At 41.7% G+C, this 26,444-nt stretch overlaps 1 protein-coding gene across 1 annotated transcript in view; it reads right to left on the minus strand.

The window, feature by feature from the left end:
- LOC132892113 (high-affinity choline transporter 1-like) overlaps positions 1-25,511 on the minus strand; it is a 59,705-nt gene extending 34,194 nt beyond the window's left edge. Inside the window, exons 1-4 of the mRNA XM_060930511.1 lie at positions 25,494-25,511; positions 15,771-15,954; positions 11,195-11,308; positions 10,534-10,689 (exon numbers count right to left, since the gene is read on the minus strand). Coding sequence (XP_060786494.1) covers positions 10,534-10,689; positions 11,195-11,308; positions 15,771-15,954 — 454 coding nt within the window. The 5' untranslated portion in view covers positions 25,494-25,511. The remainder of the gene's footprint in view (positions 1-10,533; positions 10,690-11,194; positions 11,309-15,770; positions 15,955-25,493) is intronic.
- Between the last annotated feature and the right edge of the window lie 933 nt (positions 25,512-26,444).

Here is a 26,444-nt window from a genome sequence, read left to right on the forward strand (position 1 = left end):
GTCAAAAAATTATGTTTGATATATCATTTTGAAGCTAAAAGATTTCTCTGTCTAGTCATGTTGTCATAAAATATATTGTATTTTATGCCAAAGAATACATCCAATGGTGGAATGGCACTTTAAGTTGCTAAGCCTGCCTCCCATTTCTGCATTTCCAAAGAGCCTTATGAGTGTTAAACTGGAGCCAAAACCTGGAAGTGAGGAAAAAGTGCCGTCATGGAGCCCACACCAGTCGCCAAGATCCTCTGGACCCTTGTCAGCAACCACCAAACAAAACCTCAGGCCCTTGTCATGTGTGCAGACCAAGAGCAGCGCTTCTGGATTCTTTTCCAGGCCCAGGCTGAAATGCCTGCTGATGGTAGCTGCTGACAGAAGAGTGTGAAGCAGATAACATCATTGACCGAGTGGTACTGGAGCAGTTTGTCATTCGGCTGCTCGAAGGAACATCATCTTAGGTTCAATGAAACCATGCAGTGTCACTGGAGGAGGCGGTCCAGCTGGTGGATGACCATCTAGCAGCATTTCAGGGAGCAGGCACCCCACCTGTTCTCGCTTTCTCTCTCTTCCTTCTCCTGTGACTTCTTGATCCTCCCCATGCCTGCACCGCAGAAACGGGGGCCAATTCCCCTGAAGCCCGTTCCTCAAACTCGTGTCCCTCCCCATTTTCCCTCATTCCTTTGTGCCTCCATGCTAATGCTGCCATTAAATTCCTTTCTCTCTCTCCACAGGTGGAAGTTCTGGGATCAGAGTCCCCTTATAGCCAAACAAAACCCCAAAATAAACACTGTTTGCCAATCACAGCAAGTGGCCTGATGTGCTCCCCCCCATCACACACATTTAAATTAAAAATAAAACTAACAACAATTTATCCATTTAACACAAAGCCATCAAATAAAGGCTCTAATTCTAAACATTTTTTTTAAAAAGTCCCTAGGCACCACTGCTGTCTGTCCACATTGCTCTCCACATTGAGACTACTCCAGGGGTGGTGGTACACAGTCACCTGTATACGGTAGGTTCCCCCAAGCACACACACACACAAAAAAAGGTTCGGGATGAACTCAAGACAATGCTCAACATGGAGGTGACTGAGGAGTTACACAGTGATCGGAGCAACCTGGTGATGACCAATCAGTCCGGTTCTGTGTAGACTTTAAAAAAGTCAATGCAGTGTCTAAATTTGATGTACATCCAATGCCTTGCATTGATGAACTGCTCAGTTATGTGCAGCTTACTTTTATTCGATACTGGATTTGACTAAGGGATATTGGCAGATACCCTTGACTCCAATATCCCTAGAAAAAATGGCCTTTTCCACTCTGTTTGGGTTACACCAGATTGTCACAGTTCCCTTTGGGTTGTTTGGAGTCCCAGCAATATTTCAACGACTCATGGACAGAATCCTCCACCCACACAGTGCATATGCTGCTGCTTATTTGGAATATTTACAAATAATCATTATTTACAATAATGATTGGCAGCGGCATTTATTATTGTGGAGATAAGCTGGTAGCTAGAGAGAAAGAGCTGAGCAATCCAGGGCTCTGTGTGTGTGTGTGTGTGTGTGTGTGTGTGTGTGTGTGTGTGTGTGTGTGTGTGCGTGCGCGCTCATGCATGCATGAAACAAAAAAGTCACTGAAAAGTGAAGTTAAATTAAAAAAAACAAAAACAACAACAAAAAAAACGCACCTTGAGTTATCAAGCCTGTCTCCCATTACGCATTTCCAAGGAGCTTTGAGTGTTATACCTTCATTGTGTTGTTTGCTGATTGCCTGACATTTTGAATTTCCATATTTTTCTTTCTTAGGGAAACATTTTGCTCATGTGTGCAATTAATGCTAAATGTTGAACAAATATGTTCATTAGCATTATTTATATTTCTCAGACTCCTGTCTTTGTGTTTTAGGTGGTCTGTTATTTGCCAAGCCACCTCGAGTTGGAACTGTTTGCCAGTGTACTTTAAATAAACTGCTCAAATGTCCCCAACTTCATCTGTGACAGTTAGGGTTTTGGGGTTTGTCTGTTGTATCTGGGTTTGCAGTGACAGTTAGGGTTTTGTCTGTTGTACCTGGGTTTGCAAAATCTTTTTTCTTTTTGTTCATTAATTATTTTGGGGTTTTTTTTGCCATTCATCTTCAGTAACTACTTTATCCTGGTCAAAAATGGGATGCAGTCAATCTGTCTGTCTGTCTGTCTGTCTGTCTGTCTGTCTGTCTATCTATCACAGAGCACCATGCACACACACAATCACACACTCATTTATACCTAGGGGCAATTATACAGAAGCTAATCCACTGACTGGTATGTGTTTAGGAAGTGCAAAGAAACCTGGGGAAACGCACACAGCCATAGGGAGATCATGTGAAACTTCACACAGTAGCCTGAGCTTAGCCAAAGGGTGTGTGAGGCAGCAATACTACATGCTGTGAAATTATGCTGCCCTTTTTTGTGGTTTTGTTTATTACTTTGGCCTTGGTCACACCTGATGTTTTACCTGGTTCTTTTAGCACAGATCTTGTTTATAAGATACACATCAGTTTATCAGAATCAAGTATGTTCTCACATACAAGGAATCTGCTTTTGTGATTGGTGCTTGAACAGTTAAGATAAAATATATTTTTTTAAAAAAGATAAAAAGTAGTTACAGAAATATAAGAAATAAGAAGACTCTAAAAAAATACAAGTTTGAAAGGTGGATGTATTTAAGGAGTATGTGCATGGGTTGTTTTGAAGTCCAAGGTGTACAGTATGTCCCGGAATGTGCAAAAATAGGTCACAAGATGAAGATGAGTCATGACATGAATCTGTGAGAAGAGGAGAATAATGTGTAGTGGGTTAAATAAATAGCCAAGTTGTACAGTGTATGCCAGAATGTGCAATAAACGTTCACAGAATGAAGATGCATTACAGGACTATGAGATGTGCAAAATCACAGTTCAGAGACAAAGTGCATTTATGTCACAGATTGAAAGTGTGATTTTCGAGTCAGTGGGGTCTCTGATCTTATTGGTGAGGCCAGCTGCAGTGGGGAAAAAAGCTGGACTTATGGCTTAAGGTTTTGGTTCTAATGGACTGCAACCTCCTATCAGAGGGGAGTGATTCAAAAAGTTTGTGTCCAGGGTGAGAGCAGTCGGCCACAATCCTTTCTGCTCTCCTCAGGGTTCTGGACTTGTACAAGTCTTGAAGAGATGGAAGGTTGCAGCCAATCATCCTCTCAGCAGAGTGAATGATATGCTGCAGTCTGCCCTTGTCCCTGGCAGTGGCAGCAGCGTACCAGACAGTGATGGAGGAGGTGACGATGGACTCGATAATGGCAGTCTAAAAGTGCACCAATATTGTTTTTGGCAGACCAAACTTCAACTGCCACAGGAAGTACATTCTCTGCTGTGCTTTTTTGGTGAGAGAGCAGATATTCATCTCCCACTTAAAGTCTTGAGTGATTATAGTGCACAGGAAGTGGAAATAGTCCCCAGAGGTTACTGGGGAGTCAAACAGGGTGATGGGGGAGGGTGTGGCAGAGCTGAAGAGATGAGTCCAATGAGGGTGGTGTCATCTGCAAACTTTAGGAGCTTGACAGACTGATGACTGGCAGTGCAGCTGTTGATGTACAGTGTTGTGGTCGAGTCACTAAACCTCAAGTCCAAATCCAGTTTTGAGTCCCCAGTGTTCAAGTCTAAGTCAAGTCCAAGTCATGAAACAAAACGTTGAGTTTGAGTACAAGACTCCAACTGCACCTTTTGACAGTGGCTGTTGCTGCCTTTATGTGAAACCGTCTCTGCTACTGTGTTGGACTAACATTACTACTTGACTGCCCCATTTTAGTTAATAGGCTACAGATAAAAATCTTGTTCATCGCTCAGCAAGCCCCACTGTCAACAGGGCAAATAACATGAGAGATGGTTAACACTAGTGAGTTCATCGGTCAGCAAGCAAGCCCTGCTATCAACAGAGCAATCAACATAGCGTGTCACTCACTTCTCTAGGTGTAGTCTTGCGAAATGATGATTGAAGTTGGAGGTTGTCCCTGTTGTCTCCTTGATAGTTCTTCCACATATGGAACACAGAGCAGTGCATTTTTTTCCCACTGCACAAGAAGTCTGTATTGAGGTATTTCACCTGACGTCACAGGGTCATGTGACGCCCCGGTGTCCACCATTTTGAACGTCAAGCTAGCTAATGTCAACAACAGTAGCTAGTATGTTACTGTAGCAATGTTTACGTTCAGTCATTTGGATGACTGTTAAAACCTTTCAGTCTCAAGTTTTTCCTTTACTGGATTTACTAGTTTACTGAGCTAGCGCGCGCCGGCCGCCGGGGAGCTAGCGCGTGCCGGCTGCCGGGGAGCTAGCGCGCGCCGGCCGCCGGGGAGCTAGCGTGCGCCGGCCGCCGGGGAGCTAGTGCGTGCCGGCCGCCGGCAGGCTAGCGCGCGCTAGCTCCCAGCTTGCCCGAGCGCGCTAGCTCAGTAAACTAGTAAATCCAGTAAAGGATAAACTTGAGACTGAAAGGTTTTAACAGTCATCCAAATGACTGAACGTAAACATTGCTACAGTAACATACCAGCTACTGTTGTTGACATTAGCTAGTGCTAACAGCTAGCTGCTAGTGCACTGCTACAACTACACCGACCCTAATAATACAGTTCTTGGTCATTGCCTGGTAACAGCAAATTTATAACGGGCCATGTCTCAACAGACTAAGAAGTTATTTCAATGACATTTAATAACATTTTGTTTATCCTGAGGACCGAAAGTAAATGAAAATGTGAACAAACCTTAGCTGTAATAAGATGGCGACCACCGGCTCCAGGGACGACCCGCTGATGTAGGCATGTTACCCAGCCTGACACAAAATATTTTTAGGCATCCAAACTCTTATACGCTTTCAGATCAATACCTGTGTATGGCGATGGGTTTTTAATGACATAGGTATACAGATCATGTGGGCCGAAGTCAGGTAAAGACGAGGGCTTCGTGTACTTCCGTACGTCAGTGAACAATCTTGGTGGAAGCAGGTAAACGTCGTTCTCTAAGCCTGCTAACCTCAATTTTTGCAAATACCTCTCCCTCTGCTCGCCCTGTAAATGCCCTACGTCGCTGGATAGTGAAGGTGTTTTCTGCATCTCGCTCCTTTTTCTTTTATGTTTTTCATTTGTCGCCTTCCTCGCATTCAAACTGATTCGAGCCGTGCCGTCCAAAATGGCAGCATCACATGACTTGGTCACGTGAGTGAAATACCTCAATACAGATCATGTGGGCCGAAGTCAGGTAAAGACGAGGGCTTCGTGTACTTCCGTACGTCAGTGAGCAATCCTGGTGGAAGCAGGTAAACGTCATTCTCTAAGCCTGCTAACCTCAATTTTTGCAAATACCTCTCCCTCTGCTCGCCCTGTAAATGCTCTACGTCGCTGGATAGTGAAGGTGTTTTCTGCATCTCGCTCCTTTTTCTTTTATGTTTTTCATTTGTCGCCTTCCTCGCATTCAAACTGATTCGAGCCGTGCCGTCCAAAATGGCAGCATCACATGACTTGGTCACGTGAGTGAAATACCTCAATAAGCAAAGTGGATAATCCTAGGGGCATTCTCTCCAGGCATTTTAGTGCCATTAACATTAGTTTGTTCCTGAACATGACATATGAACAGGTGAATGTGCATCCTCTTGCACGAAATTAGTATAAAAATTAATGTACATAATTATAAATCTCTTATGCCAAATTATTATGGCATGTTGCAAAAAAAAAAAAATCTGAGTCCTCATCTCCAATTTACAAGTCCAAATACAGTTCATGCATGAGTCTGAGTCCAAGTCATCAGTGCTCAAGTCCAAGTCAAGTCACAAGTCCTTAAAATTAGGGTACGAGTCGGACTCAAGTCTAGGTCCTACACTCGAGTACTACAAGCCTGGGAAGAAGAGTAGAGGAGAAAGGACGCAGCCCTGGGGGGGGGGGGGGGGGGGGGGGATCTGGTGCTAATGGTTCGGGAGTCAGAGACATGTTTCCCCAAGTTCATATGCTGCTTCCTGTCAGACAGGAAGTCAGTAATCCAACTGCAGGTGGAGTCAGGCATGCTCAACTGGGAGAGCTTGTCCTGCAGAAGAGCCGTGACGACAGTGTTGAAGGCAAAACAAACAGGATCCTAGCATAGGTTCCTGGGGAGTCCAGATGTTGCAGGATGAAATGAAGAACCATGTTGACCGCATCGTCTGCAGACCTGCTGGGTCTGTAGGTGAACTGCATAGGGTCCAGGAGTGGGTCAGTGATGGCTTTAAGGTGGTAAAGCACAATGCGCTTAAAATATTTTATAACCACAGGAGTCAGAATGATGGGTCTGTAGTCATTTAATCCTGTGATCTTTGGCTTTTTGGGGATGGGGATAATGGTGGAGGCCTTGAAGCAGGCTGGCACATGGCATGTCTCCAGTGAGGTGTTGAAGATGTCAGTGAACACCAGAGACAACTGATTAGCACAATGCTTCAGGGTAAATGGTGAGACAGAGTCAAGACCTGCTGCTTTGTGGGGGTTCAGCTTCATAAAGAGCTTGTTCACATCCCTCTCCAGAATGGAGAGAGTTGAGGCTGTGGTGGTGGGTAGATGGGCCTCTAGGGTGAGAGGTTGTAGAGAGATCCTGGCAGCAGTTGAGGTGGGGGTGGTGGGCAGGAGCTGGAGTGTGGAGTCATGGGGGATGATATCAGGACAGTCCCATTGTCTTTCAAAGCGACAGTAGAACTCATTCAGTTGGTTGGACAGGCACAAGTTGTTACAGTGGGGGGCTGAAGGTTTTTAGTTAGTGATCTGTCTGAGCCCTTTCCAGACAGACGTAGAGTTGTTGGCTGAGAACTGTTGTTGGAGTTTCTCAGGAGTACAGTCATTTAGGCTACGTTTACATTACGTCGAATCAGCGGATCATCATATTAACGTTCTTAAAACGATTCGCGTTTACACTAAAACCGTTAGCCGTGCACACAGCAACACCAATACGCGGATACGCTCGGCTCCGCAGGCATCCTGTGCTCCAAATCACTCCGCCCTGAACAGCGAGTGCCCTCTGGAGGGTGTGCACTCCGGCCCTGCGCAGCTCACAGAGCGCGCGAGTGAAGTGAACAAGCCACGATTCGGGACTGAGCCGCTGTGTGTGAGATCCCAGCGCATATCACTTATTACTTGCAAGTGGAAGGATGGCAAGCCTAAAGACAATCATAACTACACAATGGGCAGTATTTGCATCAGTATTTGCAGTATTTTCATACTTTTATACTCTTTAATGAAAGGTGATACAAGGCGGAAGTCTGCGCCGTTTTTCAGCAGTCGCGTCACATGACCAACGCCAGCGAATCAGGAAGGTGGATGTCACAGTGACGTTGTCCAATGAGACGCCAGCTAGAGCTCAGCACAGCGTATTCGCGTATTCTCAATGTTTACACTGCACCGGAGCTGATACGATCTAGATTGAATACGTGGACGCTGGCGGATTCCCGTTTCCCCGCTTTTTCAGGGGGGTTAATGTAAACGGACAGTGCATCCGCGAAGAAAACGAGACAGATACGGTCTAGTGTAAACGTAGCCTTAGTTTCTCTCACCACCTTGCTAAACCTGTTCCTTGACTCTTTGAACCTGTTCCTGTCCCCACTTTTTAATGCTTCTTCCTTTTGCAACCTCTGCTTTCTGAGTTTATCTGTGAACCAGGGTTTGTCATTGTTGTAACTCACCCTGGTGCATGATGCAGCAGTCCTCACAGAAGCTGATGTAGGACATCACAGCCTCTGTGTACTCATCCAGACTATTGGTAGTAGTCCTGAACACATCCCTGTTTGTACAGTCCAAGCACACCTGAAGGTTCTCTGCAGCCTCATTGCTCCACATCTTTGATGTCCTCACTACAGGTTTCCTCAGCTTTAATTTCTGCCTGTATTCAGGAATCAGGTGGACCATGATGTGGTCAGAGTGGCCCAATGCAGTGCGGGGGATGGCATGATAGGCATTGTTGACTGTAGTGTAGCGGTGATCTAAAATATTCTCCTTTCTGGTTGGGTATTTAATAAACTGTTTGTATTTGGGTAGTTCGTGGCTGAAGTTACTTTTGTTAAAGTCGCCGACGACAATAACTACAGAGTCTGGGTTAGTCTGCTCCATGCACAGTATCTGATGGGCCAGCATGCACTGTGCATTCTGCATGTTGACCAGAATGAATGAAGCAAACTCACGGGGGAGTAGAAGGATTTACAACTGATGAAAAATGATTCCAGGTTAGGAGAACAGTATCGCAGGATCACTGACATATCACTGCACCAGCCACTGTTTACATAAAAACAGATTCCACCACCCTTTTTGTTTTGCCGGAGAGCTCTGTGTTATGGTCCACTCTGAAAAGTTGGAAGACGGCCAGCTACAGCACAGAGTCCGATACGAGTCCGCATAGCCATGTCTCTGTGAAGCATAAAACAGCAGATGTAGGAAAGGCCTTGTTTCTACCTATCAGCAACTGGAGTTCATTCAGTTTGTTGCACAATGAGTACATGTTGGAGAGAAATATCGCAGGTAGCGGAGTGCAAAGTCCATGCCGATGGAGGTGCACAAGCGCACCAGCATGTTTCCTTCTCCTCCGGCATCTCAATGAGTAAGCAAGGGTGAGAGAACCTTTGACCAGAATGTCCAATACTTCTATGGATGACACCAGAAAAGTTGGTAATAAGTCCGCTGGAGTTGTTCCCCTGATGTTCAAGAGCTCTTCTCTGGTGAAAGAGGTTCGAGTATCGCAGCAGTGAACTGAGTTTACAAACAGAATAAGACAAAACAATGCTCACCAACACACTGAGGCAGCCATCCGCAGTGTTGGGCAAATTACTTCAAAACTGTTTTGCGTTATTTATTGTTACTGTCATTTTAAAGTAATTCGTAACATTACAATATTACTGTATTTAAAATGTAAGGCATTACACTACTATTGCATTACTTTTAAGTTACTCTCACCAAAATAACTGGAAGTACGGATTTGGCAATCTAAATGTAGCTCAAGACGCTCAATTAGCTCATCACACAACCAGTGGAAGGTGATGTGGTATCTGACTGAGCTAGGCTTATGGTTAAAAACAGTAGAATATAATAGCCACAGTGATGGCTCATGGCACAATACAAGGAACAATCATCGCAAGAACAGACAAAAGGTCAAAGTCTGGCAAATTGTGATAGAAATACTGTAACTTTAGGCCTATTCATATTAACATTAATTGAACTGTATTGTGTCTAAAGATATGACAGGATACAAAATTAGCATTTCTATGCCTTTACTGTTTTCAAGTATACAGCATTAAGCATAGTTTATGCTTCATAAAAAAAAAAAAAGATTAGCCCTAAGGGATATGACTCCATCATTTCAGAAATTTGACAAAAATGAACATATTATGGCAAATCGTAGCCTACAATAAAACTGGCCTGAAAACCCCCCACAAGTCTTTTAAATCACGGCTAGACAATGACTATTAGCTATATGAGGCTACCCAGTCACATTTCGAAAAACAGAATTAGAAATAACAAAATCAAAGTGCTTTTAATGATATTGAAGTGCTTAGCCCTCGAAGGAAAGGCAGCTCAATCACTTTAGTCTGACTTCCGACCAGAAAAAAAAAAACTCAGTTATACAGGACAAAAATGTAAACCAACTGTCAGCATATCTTCAACAACATACTCCACCACAAGTCTCCTAACCTCTTGAGGCTGAAGTAGCATCTCAGAGCGGGAGAACGTTAATTTTGGCTGCTTTGTGATTTTATCGCCACTCTCATCCTCCGCTTGCTTCCTTGCTAACTTCATGCTACTATGGCACCTCTGGAAATGTTTAGTTAAATTACTGGTGCTATTTCGGGAAGTGGACAATTCTTTAGGTTTAGCACACAAAGTGCATTTGACTACGATGTTCTTCACATCCTTATTTTTCACAAACTTAAAGTAATGGGCGTATGCCCATCTGGAGAATGTGCTATCCGACGTTAGATCAGCTGCAGGTTCACTCATCTCTCTCTTCTGTCTGACTAGCTTAAAGGAAAAGGAAGTGAAACATTTTGCGCGGATGTTTTACCTCTGCTGATCTCGCGTGATTTTGGCGAATTTGTATGAAGGAAAAAAAGCCCATCACTTCATTCCAGGTTAAAAATGCATTGTAACGCGCATTACTGACATTTGTACTGAGTAAAATATTACCAATTTTTTTCTGTAATGCCTTTCATTACCGCGTTACCGCAAAAAGCAATGCATTACAGTAATTCGTTACTTTTGTAACGCGTTACTCCCAACACTGGCCATCCATGGTGCCATCTTCCATGAGGAATTTGGATTTGTTTGTCTGTGTAAAGTTGACATAACCCGAGTATGAACTGCCAAATCTACAGTGCCAGGTTATGCATAAAATGTATTTTTGCTACTCTTTTCAGGCAAATTAGAATGTTTGTTTTTGTCTCCTGCTTGACTTAATCTTGTGTGAGGTCAAACGTATTAAGCATTCACAGCTATAATGTGGTGCAATTAACAGTGGAACATGTACATACCTAATGCTGACAAAATAGCTGCTGACCAGAAGATTTCCCCCATCAAGGCTGGTATAAAGAGAAGGCCACCCATTCTCTTCCCGTAAAGCTGCTGAAAGGGATCCAGCATGGTCACATATCCCCTGGACCGCATCGGCTTGGCAAAGAACAGACCACCTATAAAGCACAAACATAGGAGTGTGAGAAACATGAACAATGTTAATGAGCATGTGTGTTCAACATTTAGCATGAATTGTTAACACGTTTAAAAAAAAAAGTTTCCCTAAGAATGGAAAATATGGAAATTTAATATTAAAACAAAACATATGCTGATTGGTGCTGCCTAAAGTTCTTCTGGGATTCATCCCTTTACTTTTTTGCAGTAATAGGGCTATTAACAGAATGTTTGGCTTAGCAATGAAAACATGGCTCTGTGACAGTGTATTGGCTATATGTCCTGAGAAAATCAATATTAGACAGGTGAGTTATTTCTAGGAAGTATCAAATGAAGTGAGGAACCCAGGCAGCAGCAATCTCACTTGAATTAGAGTAGTTCCAGAGGAGAAGCTGACAACCCTGAGAAAACAAGGTTTATAAGTGGCAAACTTTGACAACAAATGGAGGAGTTGTGCATTTATTTAAAAAAATAAAAATCAGGGATGTATGTTTGTGTGAGTCCTACCTACTACCAAGCTAAGTGCATAACCAAAGGGTGCCTGTGCCCATGCCAGTCCATAGCCAGGCAAATACACATATTCTGCTGTTCCATTGATATATCCACCACCAACCCATGTGGCTAGAAGTTTTCAGAAAAATAAAACATACATCAAATCAGTACACTTGCTTACATTGCAATTACAAAGAGTGCATACGTGCATGCATGCATGCATGCGTGCGCGCACGAGAGAGACTCTTCACTATATTCTGGCAAATAAATGTATTTAAGATACACAGACAATAAATATGTTATAAAATGTTCCTATTAAAAAATCCGTTTTCACTGAAACATTTAGTGGTGCCTGAATGATGTTTTAGTTGAATGTATTTTTTTCTGGAAATCAATAATTCAAGGATTTCTCAAAGATGCAGGTAGGGGAAAGTGAGGAGACTTGGGCCAAGTTTTCAGCTTTTGTAGATTGTGTAAAATTCTTTGCAGGTAGTGTCACATTCATATTGCATTAGAGTGTATTTACTATACCCTCTTGCCACAACATTAGTTTCTCAGTTTGTCACATATACTGGCCTTCAGGCTTCACTTTTTCTGTCATTATTTTTTGCAGTGAGACACGACACACTAAGGGGAGATATGGGACATTATGTTGGGAGACTTGGGACACCGTGGGGAGACATGGAACAAAAATAAAATACCTAACTTTATCCTATATGTTTAATTTTTATTTATGATGAAAACGTGTAACCAGGGGCACCGCTAGAAATTTTGGGTCCTATGAAAGAATATTGTTCTCAAATCCCCCCCCCCCCCCCCAATAAATAAATAAATAAATAATTAATATTTTCTAACAAAAAACACACATGAATTCAAACGTCTGAATTTGTCAAACACCAGTAATGACCCACTGGATCTGAACACCTCTCATGAATTTATCACAGAAGACACAGACCTTGTTTATACCCTGATATTACTTTTAACCACTAGGTGTCAGTATTTAGCTAGCAACCTACCCAGGCTGTAGCTAGTAGATAAGTACAAACTTAGTGTAGACTGGCTTTACTGTCGCAAACAGACTTCCAAATTCATCCTTATGTTTCCTTCATGTACTGACTCATTATATGCAGTTAAATTTCTAAGTTGATGAATAACTATTTAATTGATTGAAGCAGATTACATGGTGCACTGCAAGAAATCCACTGATTTTTTTTTTTTCCTTTTTTTGGCTGTGCCAGTTTAATAGAAAACACAGTCAGTACAGTAATCAGCAATGCAGTGTGAAAAACTCAACATTCATCAACTTATTAAATAAAGACCTGAACAATAACAATAAATATAAATGTGAACAATGGCAAAATATCTAAACATACAAAGAGGTCAAATGGCAGAGAATAAATCTCTCAACCTCAAATATTTAGTATCTCAATGTTCAACAGCCCCAAATGAGCTAGTTAACCACTGTACATACACTACATACAGTTTTAAAGTGACTTATGGGCTTTGTTGTGCAACAGAGAGGAATATTTTTTAACACAATAATGAATTTTACATCAACAAATTGGTCATGCCATGCTTCCTGCAAATGGCTGCATCAAAAACAGAAAAGGGTATTCTCCCTGGCTGCATCATGGCTTGAAGAGGGCCCTGGCTCTAAAGTACCCAGAACCTTAAGGTACATATTTCAGAGTCTATCATATAATTGTACTAACACAGTGTGTTGTGAGAACTATGTGTATGTATTACTAACATTTGAATGGAATGAGCTGCATGCTTGGTTAGTAACATTAGTTGATCATAAAGGGAAACAAATATCTTAAAAGGATGATCTTAAAAGTGGCAATGGCATTATCTCCTTTACATTCTAAGCCAAGCTATCTAGCAATCTTTTTAGCCAGTTTTTGTCCATTTCATTATTGGAATATCTATATGAACATTATCAGCTAAAATTGTACTTGCTTGCTCTAGCTAGCTGCTCACGTGGTTAATGCAGCATAAAAACTAAAACTCTGTCTGTATGTGGCTTAACCCCAAGCCTTTTATTCACAGATTGCTCTGTAAATACATTATCAACAAAATACTGCTCACCTCCTGCTTCAACTGGGAGGGGGGCTTGAGGTAGGGTTTCCTAATCCTGAGGCTGCATATGTGCATGTTGAGGGCAGACCTCATTAGTGAGCAAGCTAGTTATTAGTGTGCATCTTAACCTAGCTGGTGCACTAGCTGTATAGTGGACCTACAAATTCACTGAGCTCTTTGCAGACCAAAGTTACATTCATTACTTATCTCATTTTCAGTGGCAATAAAGGTAACCTATGAAATATTTAAGTAAAACGACACTGCATTGTAAATTAAGTTGTTAGCTTGATCATCCAAGCAGTGGTTAAGGCACAATAATAATCTTCTGTAGCATGTTACAGTAGGTTAATAGCCACCGAAGGAAGGTCAGTGAATAAATGTATAGACTACCTTTCTTCGGGGAAAAAAACCCCCCAAAACTGGTGACTAACTGTCGGCCCTTTTTCCCTCTCTCAGCTTTCTGCTGCATGTCTTTATGTTTCTGGTAACCCAACTTCTTCATGATGGTGTCAATCTACTGATGGGTTCACTATCAATTCTGTTTCTACCGTGCACAGCTAATGTTACTGCTGGATTGAAAAGCAATGAACCTAATGCGGTGTCACACTCTGGCTCTGCCTACGCAAGACTGTACCATGTGATGAATAGGGAGAGGGGTGAAATATAAAGACTATCTAATAAGTTTGCAGAAAATGGAAAACCAAACCAAAAGGTCATTGTATTTGTTCAATATAAGAGACAATTATTAAAAATATTGTTATTAAATTAACTTACACATGGTCCCTGAGGGACCCCTGTCAATGCTGGGCCCTTATAAATGTCCTAACTCCCCCCCCCCCCCCCATGGCACCCCTGTGTGTAACATATGAACTGTATGAACACATTGCTGGTACAGACATAATGTCAGTTTACCCAAAACCTGACTCGTCAAAACAGTTCCATTCTCAAGAAGAAATTAAATACATTTAATCCTCATGCAGGTACATACCCACATTTTTAACAAAACATTTTAAAACAATTTTATATTTGTCAACCACAAAAAAAAATTACCGGTAACATGATGAACTGTCCCAACTCTCCCTTATGGACATTTAAAAAAAAATCCTTAAATGTTTTTCCCACAATTTAAGTTATATATGGTAAGGCTCTGCTACATACTTTAATTCCTAACAAATCCCCAATTCTCCAGCATAGATTACACCAGGGCTTTTCAAAGTGTGGGGCACGCATCCCCTAGGGGGTGCCAGAGTTCTTCGGGGGGGGCGCAACGTGAGGAAAAATAAACCAGAATAAGTTACTATTGCGGACATTTAGCGAACTTCAGCTAGCCTTTGCCAGAGACAAAATGGATCGATTTTTAGTACCTAAAGCTACAGTGAGTGTGGAGACAGAGTCTGGGCCAAGCAAAAAAAGAAGGAAGTATGACCACGATTATTTAAAGTTTGGATTTTCATGGACTGGATCTGAAGATGCTCCACTGCCACAGTGTCTGCCAAGAGGTGCTAGCTAACGATGCTATGAAAGGTTTAAAATGTGTAAAACAAGATGTTTGAAAAAAAGCACAGATGTTTAAAATGTGTAAAAAAGAAAATGTTTTTAAAAAGCACAGATGTTTAAAATGTGTAAAGATGTTTTAAAAAAGCACAGATGTTTAAAATGTGTAAAATAAAAAAGTAAAAATGTGTATAACAACCATTTTTTAAAAATACGAATGGAACATTAAGTATAGCAACAACAAAAATTGTAAGGGGGGGACTGACTCTCCCACGCTTTGAAAACCCCTGCATTACACCATAGAGTGGAGGTGAAGGCGAAATACAAGTTTTGGTACTGAGCTGCACAAACCTTACTGCAGTGTCCAGCTTTGTGGCTCCAAAGAAAGTCAGTTACTTTAAGCCTAGTTCACAACCGGACGTATGATTTTTTTGGCTGTGCGATTTTTGGCGTTTCCCAAATCGCTGCGTGTTTTTCGTTCATGAAGAAAGATGCACGTTGGCCGTAAGTTTGTCTTGCAACCTGAAAAAAAACGTAAGCACCCGTAGAGTTTGTTTGACATGACAAAGAACCTCTGCGGCCAGTCTACGGCTCGAAAATCAGCACGTCACACGTGCGCCCTCCGTGTGTTTCTTGCGTTTTTTGCACGTAGACTGGCCGTAGGAGCACGTACGGCCGGTTGTGACAGAGGCTTTAAGGGGCAACATCGAACTTCTGATGTCATCTAAACTCTGATTGGTTGAAATTAATTGATGGGAATACAAACTGTCCCAAGTCTCCCCTACGCCAAGTCTCCCCGCTCTCCCCATTAAGTACTACCTCATGATTAATCACTTTCATTTTGAGGAAGTCATCAATAACAATCTGTTTAAAACTGTATAGGCTACAAATACATCAGCATCAAACCTGATTTAAACAAAGGAATGAGACAGATTTTAAAGTCAGAGGAAACTTCAGTTGCATATCTAAATTAGATTTTTTTTTTTCAGCCTCATTTCCAAAGTCATATTAAACTTACCGGTCATAGTAAAAACCCCGACAAAGAGCCCAATGTCCCGTCCTCCCACTATTATAGATTCACTCTGATCTGTACTGTCTCCAAGCCCGGAGTTTTTGTTTTTCCAAGCCGCCCATATTCCAACAAATAAAATGAGCAGATAAAAGAGTGCAATCGCCACCAGTCCTTCCACATGGATGGCCATCTTCAGCTTTTCAGACGCACTTCATGCAGGAAAAATGCGCACAATCAAGTGCAGGGAGGAAAAAAAGGGAAAAGAACAGAGAGCATTCACATCCGACAATCCGGCTAGAAGAGCTGACAGTGGCTTTCAATAGCTCATCTTCTCCAATTCTCAGAATCAGGAAATGAAATGCTTTCGATAAAAGGCTTCTAATTATCACACCGTTTCCACAATATATATATTTTAATAATATTAAAAAATCATAAGTAAAATCAATATACCCTATAAGTAGGAATGTTAGAAATCTTGATAAGCAACTAATAAAAAAATGTAAAAGGAATTTTAGCCATATATAAATTATAAATACAAGTCAAGCAATAATTCTTACAATTTCAATCGTCTATGTGCCAATAATTCCTGAATGTATCCTGAAATTAAAGATGACAGCAGAGATACGATTACACACATCTGGCAGCAAACTCCTGGATATCTCAGCCAAGTGTTTCCTCCAGGAACTGGGTTTGGTCACAAGCCTGTGGACGTCACTGAGTCTGGATGAGAGAATATTACATTTTAAGTACACATGTAATCATATAATAACACAAGGGATCCTGGACAGTGCTGCTTAACGTATTCTTAACTCAGGTGAAATATATGTACATAGAAATCACTTCATTTTGCTTTTACTTAAAGTTATTTAAATTTATTTTATTTTAATTCTTTTTTCAGACAATTTTATCTTCTATTTTTAGACGTTTACTTCTTCTCTGATTCAGGAGCTTTGTAGCAAATTTGAATTTCCCTCCGGGATTAATAAAGTAATTCTGATTTTCAAAGTTAATTTCTGTCCTCATGAATGAACACATCTTATAGTGCAGTCACACTAGAGCCGGAATGAAAATTCTTCGTATATTCCGGAATATTCGAAGTATTCAAGCTGCATTCTATTTGAATTCTTAGACGTTCGAAACATAATTCGGTGGCTATAAGGAGGGAAAGTGAAACACAGCGATCCTAGTGGTAGCGTTCCTAAACCGAGAGCCATCTCATTATCTCTAGCCGCTTTATCCTGCTCTACAGGGTCGCAGGCAAGCTCCTGGAGCCTATCCCAGCTGATTACGGGCGAAAGGCGGGGTACACCCTGGACAAGTCGCCAGGTCATCACAGGGCTGACACATAGACACAGACAACCATTCACACTCACGTTCACACCTACGGCCAATTTAGAGTCACCAGTTAGCCTAACCTGCATGTCTTTGGACTGTGGGGGAAACCGGAGCACCCGGAGGAAACCCACGCGGACACGGGGAGAACATGCAAACTCCGCACAGAAGGGCCCTTGCCGGCCACGGGGCTCGAACCCGGACCTTCTTGCTGTGAGGCGACAGCACTAACCACTACACCACCGTGCCGCCCACCGAGAGCCATACTACTGAAAATCCCATAGACCCGATTTTAAAAAAAAAATCCCACAAAGTTATGACGTGGAACTTGTACACCCCCAAAAAACATGTTGTATATGTTGGGATTATCTACTAACTGTGAAAGTAGGGGAGACCGGGTATGGTTGTAACACATTTTTTTCAGCACTGAAAACTATCATTTTTTTCAAAGCTACAGTTCTGGAACTGGGCGGCACGGTGGTGTAGTGGTTAGCGCTGTCGCCTCACAGCAAGAAGGTCCGGGTTCGAGCCCTGTGGCCGGCAAGGGCCTTTCTGTGCGGAGTTTGCATGTTCTCCCCGTGTCCGCGTGGGTTTCCTCCGGGTGCTCCGGTTTCCCCCACAGTCCAAAGACATGCAGGTTAGGTTAACTGGTGACTCTAAATTGACCGTAGGTGTGAATGTGAGTGTGAATGGTTGTCTGTGTCTATGCACGTTGCGTAGGGCCCCGCAAACTCATAGAGGCCCCGTGGGGAAAAAAAAAACAAAAAACGTGATGACGTGACCGTCCGTCGTGCTGCTTGCGCACGTCAGATTCCCAGTGCATGTGTATCAACCTAGCAAGATGAAGCGGCGTTATCCCTCGGGGAGTGAAAAAAGGAAAAAGAAACTGCATGAAAATGAACAGCCGGAACAGAAGTCAAGTAACTCTCCTCTCCGGGTGGGAGAGTGGGAGGGACGGGGCTAGTCGGTGTTTGACCTATATAACAGGACGGTGAGCCCCGGGTGAACCCCCGACAGTCTCCGTGTGTGTCTTGCTGGCTTCTGCAATTTAAGTGTTATATCAATCGTTCTGGGGTGGCACGGTGGTGTAGTGGTTAGCGCTGTTGCCTCACAGCAAGAAGGTCCGGGTTCGAGCCCCGTGGCCAGCGAGGGCCTTTCTGTGTGGAGTTTGCATGTTCTCCCCGTGTCCGCGTGGGTTTCCTCCGGGTGCTCCGGTTTCCCCCACAGTCCAAAGACATGCAGGTTAGGTTAACTGGTGACTCTAAATTGACCGTAGGTGTGAATGTGAGTGTGAATGGTTGTCTGTGTCTATGTGTCAGCCCTGTGATGACCTGGTGACTTGTCCAGGGTGTACCCCGCCTTTCGCCCGTAGTCAGCTGGGATAGGCTCCAGCTTGCCTGCGACCCTGTAGAACACGATAAAGTGGCTAGAGATAATGAGATAAGATCAATCGTTCTGAATGTAGTTACAACTGCACTTATACAAAATGGAAAGTAATAGATAAATATTTTTACTAAGGTTGGATTTTGTTTGCTTGGATAGCCCACAGGCAAACATAGATGCAGATATATTTGTGAATAAATAAAACTCGTGAAATATTATGACAATGGTGCTAAATAGGCTAAATAATAATCTAAATCACCTACATTTTAAGTACAGTATCTGAAGGTAAAACAAGTGCAGCCAATTTGATGGAGCTGAATTAATAGTAGCCTTATCTATATTTTACAGGTGCTATGCTTAAGTTTCTAACATGCAGCACAGAGTCCAGCCAGTCAGCCAGTTAGACCAACAGGTGGCGACACTAGTGCAATATGTTTAAAGGGGGGATGAATGGAAGCACTGGGTGTCAGGTGCGACTGTTGAACATTTTGGGGTTCAGTTAAGAGGGCCCCTTAGCAGAATTTTGCCTAGGGCCCCATGGAGGTCTGAACCGGCTCTGAGTGGCAACCATTTAAATCTCCTCAACTATATCACAAAATTTGTGAGATTATGACAAATACAGTATGTACCTTTGTTACAACCTACCCCACTACTGGGGTTGGTTGTAACAGATAGACAAAATGCAGAAAAACAATGGAACTTCATTCGATATGCCGATTTATTGCATAAACAGGGTTTGAAAATAGATTCAACAACATATATTGTAGGCCTATAACATACAATCTATTCACATAAAGACTTAAGATCATATTGTTTTAAACAAAATATAAAAAGCATAACATTTATACTTTGTGTGTGTGTGTGTATTTGTGTCTTGTGAGGAGAGAGAGAGAGAGAGCTGAACAGTCACATACACAAAGATAAAATGAATGAACATGGACATGCCCACTAGCCCCATTCCACAGAACATTTTTTTTTAGAGAACATGACTAATTTTGGCAACACCGAACAAATTAAATGCATCCTTGAGAGGTCTAATACAAATTGCGAGGTCTTGACTTTTGCCTATTCTACCCTGTTGTCAGCTATCATGCTTACCTCACGTGGAGTTAGCCCAAAGTATATATCAGCTGCCTGGCTAATGTAATCTGCCAATATCTCCTCCTGCTCCCTGTTGAAGACTCTGTTTGGACTGACGTTTCCTACCCGAGGAAGGTTCAGCGATCCCTGGTCTTTCAGTAGTTTGAACTTCTGCCAATACCTATGAAGGGTAACATGGCAGATGCCATGCTTTCTTGCCACTGCCCTGACAAATGTTCCTTTTTTAACCTCCTCTGCTGCTCTTTTTAATACCTTGGCATCCACTCCACGATTAGTTTTCCTCACCCATGTTCTAGGCATTCTGTAGAATCATTAAAATCACAAAAAATATCTTCTTTGCATGTAAGGGGATGGTTGTAACACTTTCAAAAAACGTGTTACAACCTACCCCACCACTGTCATCCATTGTTTAGCAAGCTGTATTAGCATGGTGCTTTGACATTAGCAAGGGAGAGCTACACCATTCTTTTCTAGAGAAACTATAGTTTGACCTGATATAACTCTTACAACTTTGTCTACAATGGTAAAAGCACTAGAAAAAAAAAAGTTACTTTCTTACCTCAGACTTTGAATTTTCCTCCTTGCTCCGCGAGAAATTGCGCCAACAACTTGAAAATGTCCATGTGTGATCGTAAAGGAAGTCTGAGGAAACTGAAACTGTCACATGGCTCATATCTTATCCCTGATTGGTGGAATTGGTGGTGTTACAACTCACCCCGTGTTACGACCATACCCGGTCTCCCCTATCAGGTGAAATTTCGCTGTCTTTTAAAAGATCGAAATTGCGCCTAACCGGTCAGAAACGGACTACAACCAAACTGTCTAGTCAGAGTCGCTCATATGACGTCAGCAGTAGGACTGATAAGTTTTGTTCTTCATACTAGCCCTTACGAGTGCTGACAGCTCTCCCTGTGAATAGCGGCAGTTGACTACATGCCCTGATCTGTAATGGTTATCCGCACGAGGGATGCATTTCTTATTGGTACAGAAATACTCCACCAACCACGTTATAGGGAGGGAAAGTAATCTCATCGCCCCCTACTGGATGTGTTCCAACCTCTATGGCAAAATGAATGGGAATATCTTTTCAAAAAATTACATTTCGGGTTACACTTCAAAGTTAAGACAATGGCTTCCATATGTTGTGCATGCCAGACAGCTCTATTGATCCTGGTGATCATACTTTATTTTTTCCACCAATTTGAATTGTTTTGAATGTTTTTTAATAAGCTGATCAAAGACTACACGGACCCGACGTCGCGTATGTGACGTCACCGCAAGTCTAGCGCCTTTCCAAATCTGTAGCAGGTGGGGGTGTCATGGCTCAGATGGCTAAGGCACCATACCATAAATCCAGGGACCCGGGTTCGATTCTGACCCGAGGTCATTTCCCGATCCCTCCCTGTCTCTCTCTCTCTCTCCCGCTCATTTCCTGTCTCCCTACACTGTCCTATCTATAAAAAATAAAAAAAAAAATCTGTAGCAGGTAGTGGCCGGCGAGTAGCCTACATCAACATGCCGATTTGTATAGCGTGGTTGGCTGAGTATTTCTGTACCAATAAGAAATGCATCCCTCGTGGGGATAACCATTACAGATCAGGGCATGTAGTCAACTGCTGCTATTCACAGGGAGAGCTGTCAGCACTTGTAAGGGCTAGTATGAAGAACAAAACTTATCAAACCTACTGCTGACGTCATATGAGCGACTCTGACTAGACAGTTTGGTTGTAGTCCGTTTCTGACCGGTTAGGCGCAATTTCGATCTTTTAAAAGACAGCGAAATTTCACCTGATACTTTCACAGTTAGTAGATAATCCCAACATATTTTTGGGGGGTGTACAAGTTCCACGTTATAACTTTGTGGGATTTTTTAAAAAATCGGGTCTATGGGATTTTCAATAGTATGGCTCTCGGCTTAGGAACGCTACCACTAGGATCGCTGTGTTTCACTTTCCCTCCCTATACAAATCAGCATGTTGATGTAGGCTACTCGCCGGCCACTACCTGCTACAGATTTGGAAAGGCGCCAGACTTGCGGTGACGTCACATACGCGATGTCGGGTCCATGTAGTCTTTGATCAGCTTATTAAAAAACATTCAAAACAATTCAAATCGGTGGAAAAAATAAAGTATGATCACCAGGATCGATAGAGCTGCCCGACATGCACAACATATGGAAGCCATTGTCTTAACTTTGAAGTGTAACCCGAAATGTAATTTTTTGAAAAGATATTCCCATTCATTTTGCCATAGAGGTTGGAATGCATCCAGTAGGGGGCGATGAGAGTACTTTCCCTTCCTATTCCAGGAGCGTTCTGACTACATTTGAGGTGAATTCGTACAGCATTCTCCTGGCTCAGGTCTTATTTAACAGTATGTTGATGTAAATAGTGATATTTCAACAAACTTTATGTTAGGACTGTTAATGTTATAGTCATGTTGTCTGTTGTTGCCCAAATGAGGATGGGTTCCCTTTTGAGTCTAGTTCCTCTCGAGGTTTCTTCCTCATGTCGTCTGAGGGAGTTTTTCCTTGCCACTGTCGCCACAGGCTTGCTCATTGGGGATAGATTAGGGATAAAATTAGCTCATATTTTAAGTCGTTCAAATTCTGTAAAGCTGCTTTGCGACAATGTTTATTGTTAAAAGTGCTATACAAATAAACTTAGCTTGACTTGACTTGACATTCGAGGCACCTTTCGACCAGACTTCGGGTGGTATTTGGGCAGCAAGTGAACCGCACTCGTACGGCATTCGAAGTGCATTCTTAATATTCTTACTGCATTCTAACAGCATTCTAGGTATTCCTACTGTGTTCCAACTACATTTGAACTGCATTCGAAAGCTAATACACCCGGAATGTGCAAGAACCATTTGAGGCAGGTTCGAAGCACATCCTAAGTATTCAAACGGCATTCTTACAAAGCTGTAAGAATGGTGGTCAGTTTGAAATTCTGGCATGAATTTTGAAAAAAATTTAATTCCGGGTGGTTCTGCTTGATTCCTGCTAATTCCAAATAAGTGTGATGGGGGCCTTACATGAATATAAGACTTATTGTTCCAACATGTAAGTTATATTATAGACTTAAAAACAAAATAATAGCACAATCTCATCTCATCTCATTATCTCAAGCCGCTTTATCCTTCTACAGGGTCGCAGGCAAGCTGGAGCCTATCCCAGCTGACTACAGGCGAAAGGCGGGGTACACCCTGGACAAGTCGCCAGGTCATCACAGGGCTGACACATAGACACAGACAACCATTCACACCTACGGTCAATTTAGAGTCACCAGTTAACCTAACCTGCATGTCTTTGGACTGTGGGGGAAACCGGAGCACCCGGAGGAAACCCACGCGGACACGGGGAGAACATGCAAACTCCACACAGAAAGGCCCTCGCTGGCCCTGGGGCTCGAACCCAGGACCTTCTTGCTGTGAGGCGACAGTGCTAACCACTACACCACCGTGCCGCCCATAGCACAATCTATTTATTTAAAATGTAACAAGATGTCAGGTAAAATCTGGACCTCCTTTTCCTCCTTAGGAGAAAAACAACTGCAAAGTATTGTATGCAAAAATAAAAATCTTGACACTAAATCAATCAGGAAAGAGGCACAAAAATAACTTCCAGGGATGAACAAACAACAAAGGTCTTGGTGAAGGAGTTTAAGGCATGAGGTACCAAAGTAAGCACATCTACCATTAAGAGGGTCCTATATCGCCTTGACCTGAAAGGCTGTCACGCAAGCAAGGAAGAAGCCCTGACTCCAAAAGTAGTGTAAATGAAAAAAAAATAGTCAGACTGAAGTTTGCAGGTTGAACTTTTGACCATAACAATCAGCTCTGTGCATGAAGAAAAAAGGCTTTTAATCTGAAAAACATCATTCTAACTGTGAAGCATGGAGGTGGCAGCATCATGTTGTGTAGTGTTTTGCTGGAAAAGGGATTGGTGAACTTCAAAAAATAGCTGGTGTCATGAGGAATAACAAAACTTTAAGACATCAGCCAGAAAGACAAAATTTGGAACTACAGAATTTGTGGACTGAGCTGACAAAGCATGTCTGAATGAGGAGGCCCACCAACCTGACTGAGTTACACCAGTTCTTTCAGGAAGAGTTTGATTCAACTTCAAGCAAATTAAAAGGAAATGATATAATAGATGGGAGGCTTGGTGGTGCAGTGGTTAGCACTGTTGCCTTACAGCAAAAACATTCTGGGTTCAAACCTTGCAGCTGACTCAGTCCTTTCTGTGGGGAGTTTGCATTTTCTGAGTATGAACAGTTAAGATTGTAAGCCCTGTGATTGAGTGGTGACCTGCCAAGGTGAACCCCACCTCTTGCTGAGAGGTCAGCTGAGATTGGCTCCAGCTTCCCCATGACCCTGGTGGATAAGTGGTACAGAAAATTGATCCATCCATCCATCCATTATCTGTAGCCACTTATCCTGTACAGGGTCACAGGCAATCTGGAGCCCATTCCAGCTGACTATGGGTGAGAGGCAGGGTACACCCTGAACAAGTTGCCGGGTCATTGCAGGGCTACACTGAAATTACCTTTTATTGAAATGCAGTAGATGCCAAAGTTGTTTTAACAACCCCGCCTCTCGCCTAGTGTCAGTTGGGTTTGACTCCAGCTCTCCCATGACATGCAATGGATAAGGGGTAGTCAATGAATGAATGAATGAATGAAGGAAGGAAGGAAGGAAGGAAGGAGTTCATGATGAAAAAAGACTATGGTAAAATATCTGATGCTCATGGATTCTGAGTCTATTACATTGTGTATTGATTGATTGCTTTATTCCGAACAGTAAAGAAGAAAAATAAAAAAATAAAAAATACAATAATGAAAACATCATCATAAACAAACAGAATAGCATAGCCACAAGGCAGTAACATAATAATGTTCGGAAAGGATTAGGAAGAAGTAAATAACTTATCAAATCCTAACCCTCTATGCCACCGCTAATCAAACGTCACTTTCTGCCATAATAAACTATATATACAAAAGAAAACAAAAGCAACAAACAAAAAAGAAAACATACCAACATACGGTACCAAGACATACCAACATGGTATAATATCAACCAAATCAAATCATATATACATATATATATATACACATACAATACATATATACAGTACATACATATACACATACCTATAACTATACACATATCCATACATACACAGACACCCATAATATCATAATTATGCATATATATTATATAGAATTATGCATAGTGCTCAGTGTAAATGAGTACACCCCCTTTGAAAAGTAACATTTTAAACAATATCTCAATGAACACAAACAATTTCCAAAATGTTGACAAGACAAAGTTTAATATGACATCTGTTTAACTTATAACAGAAAAAAACAAGGTTAATAATATAACTTAGATTACGCATTTTTCAGTTTTACTCAAATTAGGGTGGTGCAAAAATGAGTACACCCCACAACAAAACTACTACATCTAGTACTTTGTATGGTCTCCATGATTTTTAATGACAGCACCAAGTCTTCTAGGCATGGAATGAACACGTTGGCAACATTTTGCAACATCAATCTTTTTCCATTCTTCAACAATGACCTCTTTTAGTGACTGGATGCTGGATGGAAAGTGATTCATTCCATGCCTAGAAGACTTGGTGCTGTCATTAAAATCATGGAGGCCATACAAAGTACTAGATGTAGAAGTTTTTGTTGTGGTGTGTACTCATTTTTGCACCACCTTAATTTGAGTAAAACTGAAAAATGTGTAATCCAAGTTATATTATTAACCTTACTTTTTCCCGTTATAAGTTAAACAGATGTTATATTAAACTTTGTCTTGTCAACATTTTGGAAATTGTTTGTGTTCATCGAGATATTGTTTAAAATGTTACTTTTCAAAGGGGGTGTACTCATTTACGCTGAGCACTGTACATACACACACACACACACACACACACACACACACATATATATATATATATATATATACACACACACACACACACACACACATATATATATATATATATATATATATATACACTGCTCATTATGATATATATATATATATATATATATATATATATATATATATATACCGGTATATATCCGTATGTACCCATACGCACATATCTACACTTATATTATCAATAGAATGTTATTGTAATTCCTCCTCCCTATACCTCATAAAGATCTGTTCCTTATACCTTTTTTTGAACTGGTTTATAGTTGTACATTTCATGAGCTCCACATTCAAACTGTTCCATAGCTTTACTCCACAAATAGAGATACTGAACATTTTTAACATTGTCCTAGCATTGCGAATTTTAAATTTCAATTTCCCCCTAAAATTATAGCCCCCCTCTCTATCCGAGAACATTGTTTGGATATTCCTTGGTACTTTATAATTCCTTACTTTGTATCACAAATGAGTGCCAGACTCTTGAGATGACAACCCATAGAAAAATCTGGAGCAAATATGTACAATTTCTTTCATGCCATTATTAAAAAAACCCAGAGTAAAATATCTTCTTACTTATGGTATCAAGTCCACCTGTTCTGGAGAGATTGGAGTAAACTGGAGAGCATAGAAGAAACATGCACAGAAATTCTGCCCAAAACAGTAGTCTGAGTTCAGGACTGAATCTGAAGCTTGGAGATGTGAGGTGGACACGCTACCTATGCTGCCACCATGCTGCCCTCTATCTTATATGTAATTGTTGCATTCTTTTTTTTTTTGAAACTTTAAATGAGGAGATGGCATACAAAATAAGCAAATTTCCCACCTTTTATTCACTGTTTACATGTCTTCGGTCAGTTCAGAATGCTGCTGCAAGATTAGTCACTAGGTCAAACAGATGGTCTCACATCACAGGCC

Source organism: Neoarius graeffei, chromosome 9 (assembly GCF_027579695.1).
Source record: "Neoarius graeffei isolate fNeoGra1 chromosome 9, fNeoGra1.pri, whole genome shotgun sequence".
Lineage (NCBI taxonomy): Eukaryota > Metazoa > Chordata > Actinopteri > Siluriformes > Ariidae > Neoarius > Neoarius graeffei.